The 15,027-nt window shown below is 37.9% G+C and overlaps 1 protein-coding gene across 3 annotated transcripts in view; it reads right to left on the reverse strand.

Moving 5' to 3' along the window:
• The window catches only part of spdl1 (spindle apparatus coiled-coil protein 1), a 48,316-nt gene that overhangs the window by 1,671 nt on the left and 31,618 nt on the right, over nt 1–15,027 (reverse strand). For 2 of the 3 annotated variants that reach the window (XM_027135287.2, XM_027135286.2), the window contains exons 10-11: nt 4,595–4,782; nt 3,180–3,459 (exon numbers count right to left, since the gene is read on the reverse strand). The exons of the other annotated variant lie outside the window; for it this stretch is intronic. In XM_027135287.2, the coding sequence (XP_026991088.1) occupies nt 3,180–3,459; nt 4,595–4,782 (468 nt within the window). The remainder of the gene's footprint in view (nt 1–3,179; nt 3,460–4,594; nt 4,783–15,027) is intronic. 3 annotated transcript variants of the gene reach the window in all.

The following is a 15,027-nucleotide window of genomic DNA, read 5'->3' on the forward strand; positions in this document are numbered from 1 at the left end:
ACTGAGTGTTAAGGGCCTTGCTCAGGGGCCCAGCAGTGGCAGCTTGGTGGACCTGGGGTTCGAACCCATGACCTTCCGATCAGTAGCCCAACACCTTAACCACTGAGCTGCCACATCCGAAATAAAATATCACTTAGGAGAAGTTTTTTTTGTACCTGCCAAGTGTATTTTATTGATTAATTCAAGTCAAAACACCAAAAGCGAACCAAACAAGCGTACCGAGACGTCCTTGAAGAAGTGGTCTCGGTACGCTTTCAAATGAACTCTGGTACGGTTCGTTTGTGGTGAGAACACGATCCGAGATCGAATAGACCTAATTGCAAAAAGTATTGCGCATTTTGGACTAAACCAGCTGCCGTAGTGGGTCGTTGGCAATATTTTCGGAAGATGAGCATGTCACAGTTTCGCAAAAGTAATGCACGCCGCCTCCTGAAGTGTCTTGCGATGCGACTTCGCGTTTTCATTGCGTTAAAATGATATTTTCAAGCTGCATCCGCGCTTCATTCTGAAAATTAAGACTTTGCATAGAATGCTGTATACAAGCGATGTAGTAGATTACAACCACAAACATAATTGCAGCATGCAGTCGTCTCTCCATGGTGTACTGTATGCTGTATTTTCCTCTTTTTGTTTTCTTCCGGAGTTTCGTTGAATTTTCCCGCATGTTTATTCTGACCAATCGAGAAGCAGTTTGGGAAATATGCTTAAAGACATGTGGCCAATGAGTGATGTGGATGTTATCACATGACTGCATTTTGGTTCGTTTCAACTGGTGCGGAACACAACGATCAGTGTGGTGTGAAAAGGAACCAAAACTGCTAAAAAGCTACAATGTATCATTTATTTGCTTTTGGTCCAGACCAAATGAACCGATCTATAGATGTGAAAGCACCCTTGGTTATGTGTTTTTTTTAAGCAGATAATTAGGCTTTCTAATTTGTCAGATACTGTGAAATAAAGATTTACTTATTAACATCAGTTTCTCTTTAAATTAATGTTTCTGTTATCAGACTATTAGTCTGAAATACTGAGGTGTTGACTCAAGACTTCTCGATTGGTCAGAATAAACGTGCGGGAAATTTCAACGAAACTCCGGAAGTAAACAAAAAGAGGAAAATACAGGAAAATACAGCATACAGTACACCACTGAGAGACGATTACGCGTGGTTATTTATTATGTTCGTGGTTCGTGCAATTACATCGCTTGTATACAGCAAAGTCTTAATTTTCAGAATGAAGCGCGGATGCAGCTTGAAAATATCATTTTAATGCACTGCAAACGGTGAAGACGCATTGCAAGACACTTCAGGAGGCGGCGAGCATTACTTTTGCGAAACTGTGACATGCTCATCTTCCGAAAATATTGCCAACGACCCATTACGGCAGCTGGTTTAGTCCAAAATGCGCAATACTTTTTGTAGTTAGGTCTATTCGATCTCGGATTGTGTTCTCACCACAAACGAACCGTACCAGAGTTCGTTTGAAAGCGTACCGAGACCACCTTTTCAAGGAGGTCTCGGTACGCTTGTTTGGTCCGCTCTTGGTGCGCACCAGAGTTCGATTGCTGCATTCTCACCTGCCAAAATGAACCGCACCAAATGAGCAATCGAACTCTGTTACAATTCAACCGAACTAAACAAGGCAGGTGTGAAAGCACCGTTAGAGAACATTAGTGAACCAGCAGCATTATGAAGATCAAAGAACACACCAGATAGGTCAGGGATAGTAGTTGTAGAGAAGTTTAAAGCAGGGTTAGGTTATAAATTAATATCCTAAGCCTTGAACATCTAAGGGAGCACTGTATAATCCATCATCTGGAAATGGAAAGAGTATGGCACAACTGCAAGCCTACCAAGACATGACCGTCCACCTAAACTGACAGGCCGTGCAAGGAGAGCATTAATCAGAGAAGCAGTCAAGAGGCCCATGGTCACTCTGGAGGAGCTGCAGAGATCCACAGCTCAGGTGGGAGAATCTGTCCACAGGACAACTATTAGTCGTGCACTCCACAAATCTGGTCTTTATGGAAGAGTGGCAAGAAGAAAGTTATTGTTGAAAGAAAGCCATAAGAAATAAAGTTTGCAGTTTGCGACAATGCAAGGGGGGGGGGGGGGGGGGGTTAGGGAGCCATGTGGAAGAAGGCTGGTCAGATGAGATCAAAATGTTACTTTTTGGCCAAAATTCAAAACGTTGTGTGTGGTGGAAACCTATCAATGCACATCACCCTGAACACACCATCCCCAACGTGAAACATGGTAGTGGCAGCATCATGTTGTGGGGATGCCTTTCTTCAGCAAGGACAGGGAAGCTGGTCAGAGTTGATGGGACAATAGATGGAGCCAAATACAGGGCAATCTTAGATGAAAACCTGTTAGAGTCTACAAAAGACTTGAGACTGGGGCAGAGGTTCACCTTAGATCAAAGCATATCCATGTGTTAGAATGGCCCAGTCAAAATCCAGACCTAAATCCAAATGAGAATCTGTGGCGAGACTTCTTGCCACCCAGTGTGACTGAGCTTGAGCTATTTTGCAAAGAAGAATGGGCAAAAATTTCACTCTCCAGATGTGCAAAGCTGGTAGAGACATACCCCAAAAGACTTGCAGCTGTAATTGCAGCAAAAGGTGGTTCTGCAAAGTATTGACTCAGTGGGGCTGAATACAAAGACACACCACACTTTCAGATATTTATTTGTAAAAAAAAATATTATACAACATTTATTATTTTCCTTCCACTTCACAATTATGTGCCACCATGTGTTGGTCTATCACATAAAATCCTATTAAAATAAATTTTTGTTTGTGGGTGTAACGTGTCAAAATGTGAAAGTTCTGTGGGTATGAATACTTTTGAAAGGCACTGTACTCACCTGTAAGATACTGTATGTACATATGTAACTGGTGTGAGAGTTATTGTAAGTAGAATATATGTATCATCACATTAAATGAATAACACAATGATTGCAAATTTTTCTCTCAATCAATTTGAGAAACCACTTAACTTGGTTTTAACCACTTAACTTTTTAACTTGGGTTAAAAAAAATATAAGCACCTATTTCTAAATGTCTTAAAATAAATGTCTTCTTTTAAAATCCTTATGTATCTAAAATTATTCACACAATTCTTATTTTTCATTAGTAAAATAATTATTCAAATTTGTAAACAAAGGGGTATATTTACCTTGAAAAATCGGGAATAGAGACATGGGCATTCTCATAGATTTGAACACTTTTGGGGTCACAAAGCAAGCCAGAGCTACTGTTTGAAGCTTGGAATAACTGTATTGGGGTCAAGATTCCATTTTCAGAATCACAAGGAAGGGCCCCTCCATCTATAGCCTCATTCCTGCTTGGCACTGTCTTCATGTCTAGAGTTTCCATGCTGCTATGGTCAGACCCATGAGGTAAGTGAATTGGAAATTTCTCTCGCTTGCACTTCTGAGACTGTGCCTTGTTTATCTCTGGGGAAAAATGTATTGTTACTTACAAACTTTACCAATCTATTGTTACTTTATTTTTTATGAACTGGTAAACTTGTAAAGACAAAAAGGAACAAATAGTGCCACACATCCTAATTTTTGAGTTCAGAAGTTTTAGCGAAATCCACCTCCATGGACAGAAACTGGTGAAAGAGTGGGTAATGTTGAAGAGCCCACCGTCTTTACATAATATCATTGATTTTTAAGTTTTAAAGATTTAATGCTGCATGTGTTGACTCATGCATATAGGCAGGTCCATGTACACCTGCAGGCTAATTTCCACACAATATTAAGCCAGGTGATAAAAAGTTAGGCACAGGTTTGATCATTTTAAAAACTATTTGAACTGATACATTTACTTCAACTGAAGCCATACATAAAAATATTCTTGTTTGCCGTAACCCGACCGACCCTGTCAATTTAGGACCGACCAACCTTTTTTTTATTACTCTTCAAACAACTAATACAAAAGCAATAAAATAATATTAATTATAATTTAATAAGTATAGTAAATATATAAATTGCCTAGGCCTACATACAAACGAAGGCTACGTTCTTTCTTTTAAATAAAAACCTGTGACGTCATCTATGTTTACACTATTGGTTAACGGATATCACACTATGGCCTGTGCGTTCGCTTCGTCTCATACTGTCATTCACTGTCAGAGTCAACGGTTCGCGCTTGGTAATGATGGCGCGGCTGCAGTAAACAAAATGTTCCCAGTCACCGTTCAAATTCATACGGGTTGGGGCACCATAATACATCTAAATAAATTCATTAAAACAGCTTGACACCCCTTTAACTTGGCACAAAGTTCTGGAAAAACTGTGCCCAGCATCAAAATAAGGTTTGCAATGATGCACCTTAAGGCAGAGGTTGAAGAGCCAGTCAGTGACATCACGAAATGCTAATTTGTTTCGAAGTCATACCTACGTAATCTCCATCACCAAAATTGTACTTTTATTTACATTGAAACTTGGAAAAAAAATATATAGACCTACCTACCGACCCTTTGTTTTTGTTTTTTTGCTGTTACTGCAAACCAAAATATTTTTAAGGATGGTCTGAGTAAGAGCAGACTTGAATGTTAGAGATGTATTGTGTGTTTTATATTACCATTAGGTTCATATTTCATCTGGAGTTCTTCAATTTTCACTTGGAGCTTTATAATGTCTGTACGCCCCTGCTTTATTGCATTCTCTGCCGCAAAGAGTTTCCTTTCCAACTCAAGCACCCTGTGACTCTCAGAAAGAGTTTTCATTCTTGCCATGGATAATTCCACCTTTAGTTCATCTGCAACCTTCCTGTGTTATATAATATAATATAAAAAATATATAGATAAAATATCTGACATTAAACAATTACATTATACGTTTAACATTACAATGCATACACAATGTTTGAAACTTCAACAGCAGGTATGTAATAGGCAGAAGTCCAAATATTCATATAATGAAAAAATCTTAAAGTAAATTTAGACAAATAGCACTTAACATTTGTAGGTAATGTCTGATGGTTGACATGGCCACTATAAAACTTGTATTTTTTCCCCCTGATAAAGTCCTTCGTTGTTTTGGCAATGTTCTTTGTCTTGCTGCATTATGAAATGCATAAAATCTAATGGGGAGTCACTTCTCTGTAAATTGGTAGACATAAACATAAGATTGAGTCCGTTTCAAAAGAAGCCATGCAAGCCCAAGCCGTGACACTACCTCCACTGTGCTTGGCTTGTATCATTTGGACCATGAGTAATTCTTTTTTGAATCTTGATTCCAGAACCTGTGAGCCGTTATATCTGTATTTATAAATTCTAATATGGCCTTAAAATTCTTACTGGTGATTAAAGTTTGCATCTTGTTGTATGGCCTCTATATTTCTGCTTTCAAAGTCTTGTTCAAATGATGGCCTGCAATCATTTCAACCCTGCCATTTAGAGTTGCTATTGTTGCTGATATCACTGTCTGTTTTGGAAGTTTGGCATCTTCATAGATTGCACAATGTTTTTGTCATAACCTTCTACTGTTTTCCTGTTGAACCCCCATGGTATATTCTGATGTTGACTGGAAGCAAGCATGGTGTCTCATCTGCTGCACCAAATTTCCTTGGCCAACCATTGCGACTACAGTCCCCAACATTGCCCGATTCTTTGTGATTCTTCAAAATAGCTTGAAAAGCACAAAAACTACTAATTAATAGCAGAGTTTGGATGATTCAATTAATGAATGTGTTTCAACCTACATATCAAATTGATGATCATTAGCACCTGCTTGGTATAATTGGTTAATTATACCCATACAATCCAGAGTAAATCGGGTTTAAAAGCATTCAAGCTTATACATCATACGTGTTTAAGACATTACAGTGTAAATGATGAGAGAATTAATTTTGATAATTCTTCCTGAGTGACTAACTCTTTGAGAAATTTTAATCATAACTAGATTTGTAAAGTTCGTCGCGACAAACTTTGATGTTGGCTTTGACGGTGCAAGTATTCACAAAGGCCGGTGCAGAGAAAGATTGTGAAAGCTACTGGACCGCTAGGGTGCCAATACGTTTGTAGGTGAGTGGACACGAGCATGTGACGTGATCCGAATACCTGTGAGGTAGTTCCCCTCATTGTGCTGAGTGTTTTGATATGTCACATGTCCATGTTTTGCAAATTTTTAATTTTCACGTGCCCTCATGTGACGTGACCAGAGTACCCGTGGGGCAGTTCCCCTCAATGTGCTGAGTGTTTTGATATGTCACATGTCCATGTTGTGCAAATGTTTGATTTCGCTTATTTTGGGGGCGGGGCTACACGTGACGTCACGTGGTGTCGAGTGACGTAACCAGAATACCCGGTGTGGTGCCAATACTTTTGGCAAAAAGTGGCTACTGAGGGTTTGGACATTTCATGTCAATACTGCAGTCATTATGGGATTCTACTTATTATTAATGTGCTTGCAAAGCACATTCTTATTCTCTTGCATACTTATTATTATTATTATTATTATTATTATTATTATGATAATTATTCTTCTGCATCTTCTTCCGGACACTTTTTCGGCGCGTAACTTGTCCCGCAGCTTTTGTCCTAGACCCATAAATGAGGTGTCAAATCGACCGGCTCATTGAGGAAAGGTGGGCTATCTATTTTGTAAACGATCAGAATTCCAGAATTCCCAGTATGGAAGCTCAAAGGGTGTTTTTTCCCCATAGACTTGAATGGGGAATCTCTCTGTAGATGTGCTAACATCCAAAAGAGGGCAGCAGACACCATTGAATCTGTGTAAAGGTCTTTATTAAAGCTTGTTGCTATATTTCACAGTGAGCTTCAGTTTCATTTCATATATATATATATATATATATATATATATATATATATATATATATATATATATATATATATATATATATATATATATATATATATATATTGTGGGATCGCCCCTATTTTCATGATTTTCGTTTGACAGCTCAGTGTAGTTTTTTAAGCCTCCTAGGACAAGTGAGAGCCGAAACAAAGGACGGAAGTGCTGTGTGTTTCGGTCAGAAACGCATTTTGGATTAAAGCATTTTGGATTAAAAGGCTTACATATTCCAGTTCCTTAGACTCTTGGGGATTTTTTACAAGCATTTGTTTTGGAAAATATTGCCCCAGTGAAGAAAGGTAAGCGCCGCCTATTTCTGGTGACTATCAACTTGGATTAAATTAGTATGATGGCTATAAATAATATTATGCTTTGTGTGTGGGCTTAATAAAATCCTGAGAGTCTAAGCTTTCAAACAATATAACATTTAACCGTGTATTTAATGCTTAAAACGAGTTGGTGGCATGCCTTGGACAGCACAGCGGTCACATATGTTGTTGTTTCTCGGCGGTCACATATGTTGTTGTTTCTGCCATTTGTATAACTTTTTGTTGTTTTCAACTATCAGTGTAGTTTTTATAATTTTTTTATTTCACTTTAAACTAATGTCATTTTAAGAACAGCAACGGCTCTTTTAAGAGCCACCCATTAATTAAAATTAAGCGCATTTTTTCTTTGTCTCCTCACATTACATAATTATTTTTTAAAAACATATGACACATATCACAAAGAATGATAAGAATGACTTTAATATAATAAAGCTTGGTTATTGTTAGATGCGCCATTCTTCACATTAGTGAATTAATACATAAAACCGCAAAGGCTTTCTCATGTTCCTAGATGGCCTAGTGGATATCGAATCCGTTTAGCATGCAGAGATTCGGGGTTTGAATCCACCCTCGGACAGTTTTTTTTTTTCTAAAACTTTATAATAAAGGTTCATTAGTTGACATTAGTTACCACATTACTTAACATGAACTAATAATGAACTGCACTTATACAGCATTTATTCATTTTGTTCATGTTAATTTCAACATTTACTAATACATTATTAACACCGTGTTGACATTACTTAATATACTGTGAACTAACATGAACAAAGAATAAACTTTATTTTAACAAAGATTACTAAATACAATAATTTATGGTCAGTAAATGTTAGTTAATACATTACATTTGAACTAATGATCCTTATTGTAACGTGATTATATTTTTTCCCAGTAAAATCACTGATTAATGCTTTAGTTCAAGATCTTCATGGCGCTTGGTTCAGGAAAAGATAAATGGATTTTCAGGTGTGCTCTTTTGTTGCAGGTGAGAAACTAGTCTGCAAATATAACCATAGTAACTGTGCAGCCATACCCTAGCAACCATGTAGTGCACCTTACGAACCATATTGCAATATAAAGAAGCCATATCTCAGTTACACAACATAAAACACTCAGCACGATGAGGGGAACTGACGTCACGTGCAAGCACATTCACATTTTCTTTAGGAAATGTACCGTTCTAGTTATTTTTATACTGCATAGAACAGTACATGCAATTCTTAATGCGTGTGAGAGAGGACTTTTCGGAATTCACCATTCAAGTCTATGGGATGTTCGATCGTCGACAACTGGAAAACCGAAAATTCTGTCGGAACACCGGAGTTAGGTCCTAAAGAACCTGTCCGAGTTCGGTGTAAATCGCTCAAAACCTTGCCGAGTTATAAACCTCAAAAGTTTATAATGGAAGTCTATGGGAAAAAAGGCCAATTTGAGACCCGGTACCTGAAGTACCGGTACTCGGATCACTTAGAAAAGTAATAGCAACCAACTTCAGACCAGGGCCTACAACATATCCAATTTGGTGCATGTGGCTCGAAAGCCCCAGGAAGAGTTACTCTTGATAAATTTTTGTCTAAGCTTAAATAGGAAAACAGAATGTTTAACTAGATTTGTAAAGTTCGTCGCAACAAACTTTGATGTTGGCTTTCACGGTGCAAGTATTCGCAAAAGCCGGTGCATTTTGGAGGCGAGTGGACAGAAAGATTGTGAAAGCGACTGGACCGCTAGGGTGCCAATACTTTTGGAGGTGATCGGACATGAGCATGTGACGTGATATCACGTGACATGACCAGAATACCCGTGGGGCAGTTCCCCTCAATGTGCTGAGTGTTTTGATATGTTACATGTCCATATTGTGCAAATTTTTGATTTCGCTTGTTTTGGGGGCAGGGCTACATATGACGTCACGTGCGGTCACCAGGATACCCTTGGGGAAGTTCCCCTCATTGTGCTGAGTGTTTTGATATGTCACATGTCCATGTTGTGCAAATGTTTGATCTCGCTTGTTTTGGGGGCGGGGCTACACGTGACGTGACCAGAATACCCGTGGGGCAGTTTCCCTCAATGTGCTGAGTGTTTTGATATGTCACATGTCCATGTTGTGCAAATGTTTGATCTCGCTTGTTTTGGGGGCGGGGCTACACGTGACGTCACGTGGTGTCGAGTGACGTCACCAGAATACCCGGTGGGGTGCCAATACTTTTGGCAAAAAGTGGCTACTGAGGGTTTGGACATTTCATGTCAATACTGCAGTCATTATGGGATTCTACTTATTATACTGCATAGAACAGTACATGCAATTCTTAATTTTGGATGTATTGTGTGTGTGAGAGCTTAGAGGACTTTTCGGAATTCCCTATTCAAGTATATGGGATGTTCGACCGCCGACTACGGGAAAACCGAAAATTCCGTTGGACCTCCGGAATAAAATCTTTGTCCGGAGTAAGGTCCTAAAGAACCTGTCCGAGTTCGGTGTAAATCGCTCGAAAACTTGCCAAGTTATAAACCTAAAAAGTTTATAATGTAAGTCTACGGGAAAAAAGGCCAGTTTGAGCTTCCGAACCGGGAATGCTGGAATTCCGATCGCTTAGAAAAATAGAAGCAACAAACTTCAGACCAGGGTCTACGACATATCCGAATTTGGTGCATGAGGCTTGAACGCCCTGGGCCGCATTTTTTTAAATAAATTTTTGTCTAATAATAATAATAATAATAATAATAATAATAATAATAATAATAATAAGCTTATAACGGAAATCAGAATGTTGGCTTCTACAAAGCCAACATAATAATAATAATAATCATAATAATTATAATAATAACAATAATAATAATAAGCTTATAACGGAAATCAGAATGTTGGCTTCTACAAAGCCAACATAATAATGAATGAATAATAATAACTAGAATGGTACATTTTTCCTGAAGAAAATGTGAATGGTGCTTGCACTTCCCCTCATTGTGGTGAGTGGTTTGATATGACATGTCTATGTTGTGCTAACTTTTTGATCTCGCTTACTTTGGGGGCGGGGCTACACGTGACGTCTCGTGACATCACCAAAACACAAGTGAGGCACTTCCCCTCATTGGGCTGAGTGTTTAGATATATGACATGACCATGTTGTGCAAAATTTATGATTTCGCTTATTTTGGGGGCGGGGCTACACGTGAATACCCGGTGGGGTGCCAATACTTTTGGACAAAAGTGACTACGAAGTGTTTTGACATTTAATGTCAAAACTGAAGTCATTATGGAATTCTACTTATTAAACTGCATAGAACAGTTTTTAGGGGCGGGTCTACACATGACTGATTGATAGTGTGGAGTTGATACTTACATGTATTGAGAGTGTCCTTTACATCTACAGAGAGAACAAACGAGTTTTAAGAATTCCCCATTCAAGTCTATGGGAAAAAAACCCTTTGAGCTTCCGTACCAGGAATTCTGGAATTCCGATCGCTTATAAAAGTCATAGCACACCTCTCTTCAATGAGCCAAAAGCTGCGGGACAAGTTACGCGCCGAAAAAGAATAACTAGAACGGTACATTTCCTAAAGAAAATGTGAATGTGCTTGCACGTGGCAAGTTCCCCTCATCGTGCTGAGTGTTTTGATATGTCACATGGCCATGTTGTGCTAAATTTTTTTATTTCGCTAATTTTGGGGGCGGGGCTACACGTGACTTCAGTTTCCCTCATCGTGCTGAGTGTTTTGATATATGACATGTCCATGTTGTGCTAAATTTTTGATTTTGCTTGAATTTTAGGAATTTCCCATTCATTTCTATGGGACCTTTTTGGCCGTTTTTTCGTCCGCTGTGCGAACATCGTTGGTCGGATCGTTTTAAAAGTCATAGCACACCTCTCCTCAATGAGCCGGTCAATTTGACACCTTATTTATGGGTCTAGGACAAAAGCTGCGTGCCGAAAAAGTGTCCAGAAGAAGAAGAATGCAAGAGAATAAGAATGTGCATTGCAAGCACATTAATAACTAGAACGGTACATTTCCTAAAGAAAATGTGAATGTGCTTGCACGTGACGTCAGTTCCCCTCATCGTGCTGAGTGTCTTGATATATGACATGTCCATGTTGTGCTAAATTTTTTATTTCGCTTATTTTGGGGGCGGGGCTACACGTGACGTCAGTTCCCCTCATCGTGCTGAGTGTTTTATGTTGTGTAACTGAGATATGGCTTCTTTATATTGCAATATGGTTCGTAAGGTGCACTACATGGTTGATAGGGTATGGCTGCACAGTTACTATGGTTATATTTGCAGACTAGTTTCTCACCTGCAACAAAAGAGCACACCTGAAAATCCATTTATCTTTTCCTGAAACAAGCGCCATGAAGATCTTGAACTAAAGCATCAATCAGTGATTTTACTGGGAAAAAATATAATCACATTACAATAAGAATCATTAGTTCAAATGTAATGTATTAACTAACATTTACTAACCATGAGCAATAAATTATTGTATTTAGTAATCTTTGTTAAAATAAAGTTTATTCTTTGTTCATGTTAGTTCACAGTATATTAACTACTGGGAAAAAATATAATCACATTACAATAAGGATCATTAGTTCAAATGTAATGTATTAACTAACATTTACTGACCATGAGTAATAAATTATTGTATTTAGTAATCTTTGTTAAAATAAAGTTTATTCTTTGTTCATGTTAGGTCACAGTATATTAAGTAATGTCAACACGGTGTTAATAATGTATTAGTAAATGTTGAAATTAACATTAACAAAATGAATAAATGCTGTAGAAGTGCAGTTCATTATTAGTTCATGTTAAGTAATGTGGTAACTAATGTCAACTAATGAACCTTTATTATAAAGTTTTAGAAAAAAAAAACTGTCCAACGGTGGATTCGAACCCCGAATCTCTGCATGCTAAACAGATTCGCTATCCACTAGGCCATCTAGGAACACGAGAAAGCCTTTGCAGTTTTATGTATTAATTCACTAATGTGAAGAATGGCGCATCTAACAATAACCAAGCTTTATTATATTACAGTCATTCTTATCATTCTTTGTGATATGTGTCATATGTTTTTAAAAAATAATTATGTAATGTGAGGAGACAAAGAAAAAATGCGCTTAATTTTAATTAATGGGTGGCTCTTAAAAGAGCCGTTGCTGTTCTTAAAAGGACATTAGTTTAAAGTGAAATAAAAAAATTATAAAAACTACACTGATAGTTGAAAACAACAAAAAGTTATACAAATGGCAGAAACAACAACATATGTGACTGCCGAGAAACAACAACATATGTGACCGCCGTGCTGTCCAAGGCATGCCACCAACTCGTTTTAAGCATTAAATACACGGTTAAATGTTATATTGTTTGAAAGCTTAGACTCTCGGGATTTTATTAAGCCCACACACAAAGCATAATATTATTTATAGCCATCATACTAATTTAATCCAAGTTGAAAGTCACCGGAAATAGGCGGCGCTTACCTTTCTTCACTGGGGCAATATTTTCCAAAACAAATGCTTGTAAAAAATCCCCAAGAGTCTAAGGAACTGGAATATGTAAGCCTTTTAATCCAAAATGCTTTAATCCAAAACGCGTTTCTGGCCGAAATGTGTAAACAACAATCCACGTCCGTCCTTTGTTTTCGGCTCTCACTTTATTTTCCAAAACAAATGCTTGTAAAAATCCCCAAGAGTCTAAGGAACTGGAATATGTAAGCCTTTTAATCCAAAACGCTTTAATCCAAAATGCGTTTCTGACCGAAACACACAGCACTTCCGTCCTTTGTTTCGGCTCTCACTTGTCCTAGGAGGCTTAAAAAACTACACTGAGCCGTCAAACGAAAATCATGAAAATAGGGGCGATCCCACAATATATATATATATATATATGAAATGAAACTGAAGCTCACTGTGAAATATAGCAACAAGCTTTAATAAAGACCTTTACACAGATTCACTGGTGTCTGCTGCCCTCTTTTGGATGTTAGCACATCTACAGAGAGATTCCCCATTCAAGTCTATGGGGAAAAAACACCCCTTTGAGCTTCCATACTGGGAATCCTGGAATTCTGATCGCTTACAAGACACCTCATTTATGGGTCTAGGACAAAAGCTGCGGGACAAGTTACGTGCCGAAAAAGTGTCCGGAAGAAGATGCAGAAGAATAATTATCATAATAATAATAATAATAATAATAATAATAATAATAATAATAATAATAATAACAACAAGTATGCAAGAGAATAAGAACGTGCTTTGCAAGCACATTAATAATAATAATAATAATAAGTATGCAAAAGAATAAGAATGTGCTTTGCAAGCACATTAATAATAAGTATGCAGAATAACAATATTGATGCTTTGCAAGCACCATTAATAATAATAATAATAATAATAATAATAATAATAATAATAATAATAAGTATGCAGAATAACAATAATGATGCTTTGCAAGCACCATTAATAATAATAATAATAATAATAATAATAATAATAATAATAATAAGTATGCAGAATAACAATAATGATGCTTTGCAAGCACCATTAATAATAAGTATGCAAGAGAATAAGAATGTGCTTTAGCAAGCACCATTAATAATAATAAGTATGCAAGAGAATAAGAATGTTGCTTTAGCAAGCACCATTAATAATAATAATAATAATAATAATAATAATAATAATAATAATAATAATAAGTATGCAGAATAACAATAATGATGCTTTGCAAGCACCATTAACTAGATTTGTAAAGTTCATCATGACCAACTTTGATGTTGGCTTTGACGTTGCAAGTATTCGCAAAGGCCGGTGCTTTTTGGAGGCGAGTGGACATAAGGATCAGTGTTACTTTTGGAAGCAAGTAGACAGAAAGAATACTTTTGAGGAAGTGTTTTGATATGTCACATGTCCATTTTGTGCTAATTATTTTTTTTCATGTGACGTCACGTGACGTGACCAGGATACACGTGAGGCAGTTCTCCTCATTGTGCTGAGTGTTTCGATATGTCACAAGTCCATGTTGTGTTCATTTTTGTAATTTTCACGTGACATCACCTGACATAACGTGACATCACGTGACGTCATCAGAATACCCGTGAGGAATTTCCCCTCATTGTTCTGAGTGTTTTGGTATGACACATATCCATGTTGTAAAAAGTTTTTAGATTTTGCATATTTTGGGGGCGGTGCTGTGGCACAGCCGGAAGGCCAGATGGTACACCAATTTAAAAGTTTGTTCAGAGTATCACCCTAAAGCAGTGGTCCCCAACCCCAAGGCCGCGGACCGGTACCGGTCCATGAAACAAATGGTACCGGGCCGCCCAAGGAACATTAAATTATTTACATTTTATTTACTGTATTTCTCGTGTTTGTGCGACTTTCCATGGACGAGAGGTTAACTGAGAGACGACACCTAAAGCCGCACCAATCCTGCGCATGCGCAAAATATCAAGATATCGGGGCGGTTTTAGGTGACGTCTGGAGCTGAGCGGCTGCAAGCGGCAGTGGTGTTGTAGCTTTGGTGGAGAGAAGGTGTGTATCGCTCTTCTCTCTGTTCACCGGTACTTTGTCATGTTTAACAGTGCTTGGTGTACGTGTATATTGTGTTTGATCAAATTTAATCCACAAAAATGAGCACGAAACAGACGTCGTTAGAAAGTTAGAAACTCTGCCGGTGTTCTGGATTAAAGTCATGGCGGAATACACCGAGATTGCCACCACAGCACTTAAATCCCTATTGCCATTTCCGACATGCTATCTGTGTGAAGCGGGGTTTTCTGCAGTGACGGCAACCAAAACAAAACAACGGAATAAACTGGACATAAGCAACACACTTCGGGTGTCATTGTCTCCTATTACCCCAGAAGGGACCGTCCCGTTG

The sequence above is a fragment of the Tachysurus fulvidraco genome, chromosome 17 (genome assembly GCF_022655615.1).
Source record: "Tachysurus fulvidraco isolate hzauxx_2018 chromosome 17, HZAU_PFXX_2.0, whole genome shotgun sequence".
NCBI classification, from domain to species: Eukaryota; Metazoa; Chordata; class Actinopteri; order Siluriformes; family Bagridae; genus Tachysurus; species Tachysurus fulvidraco.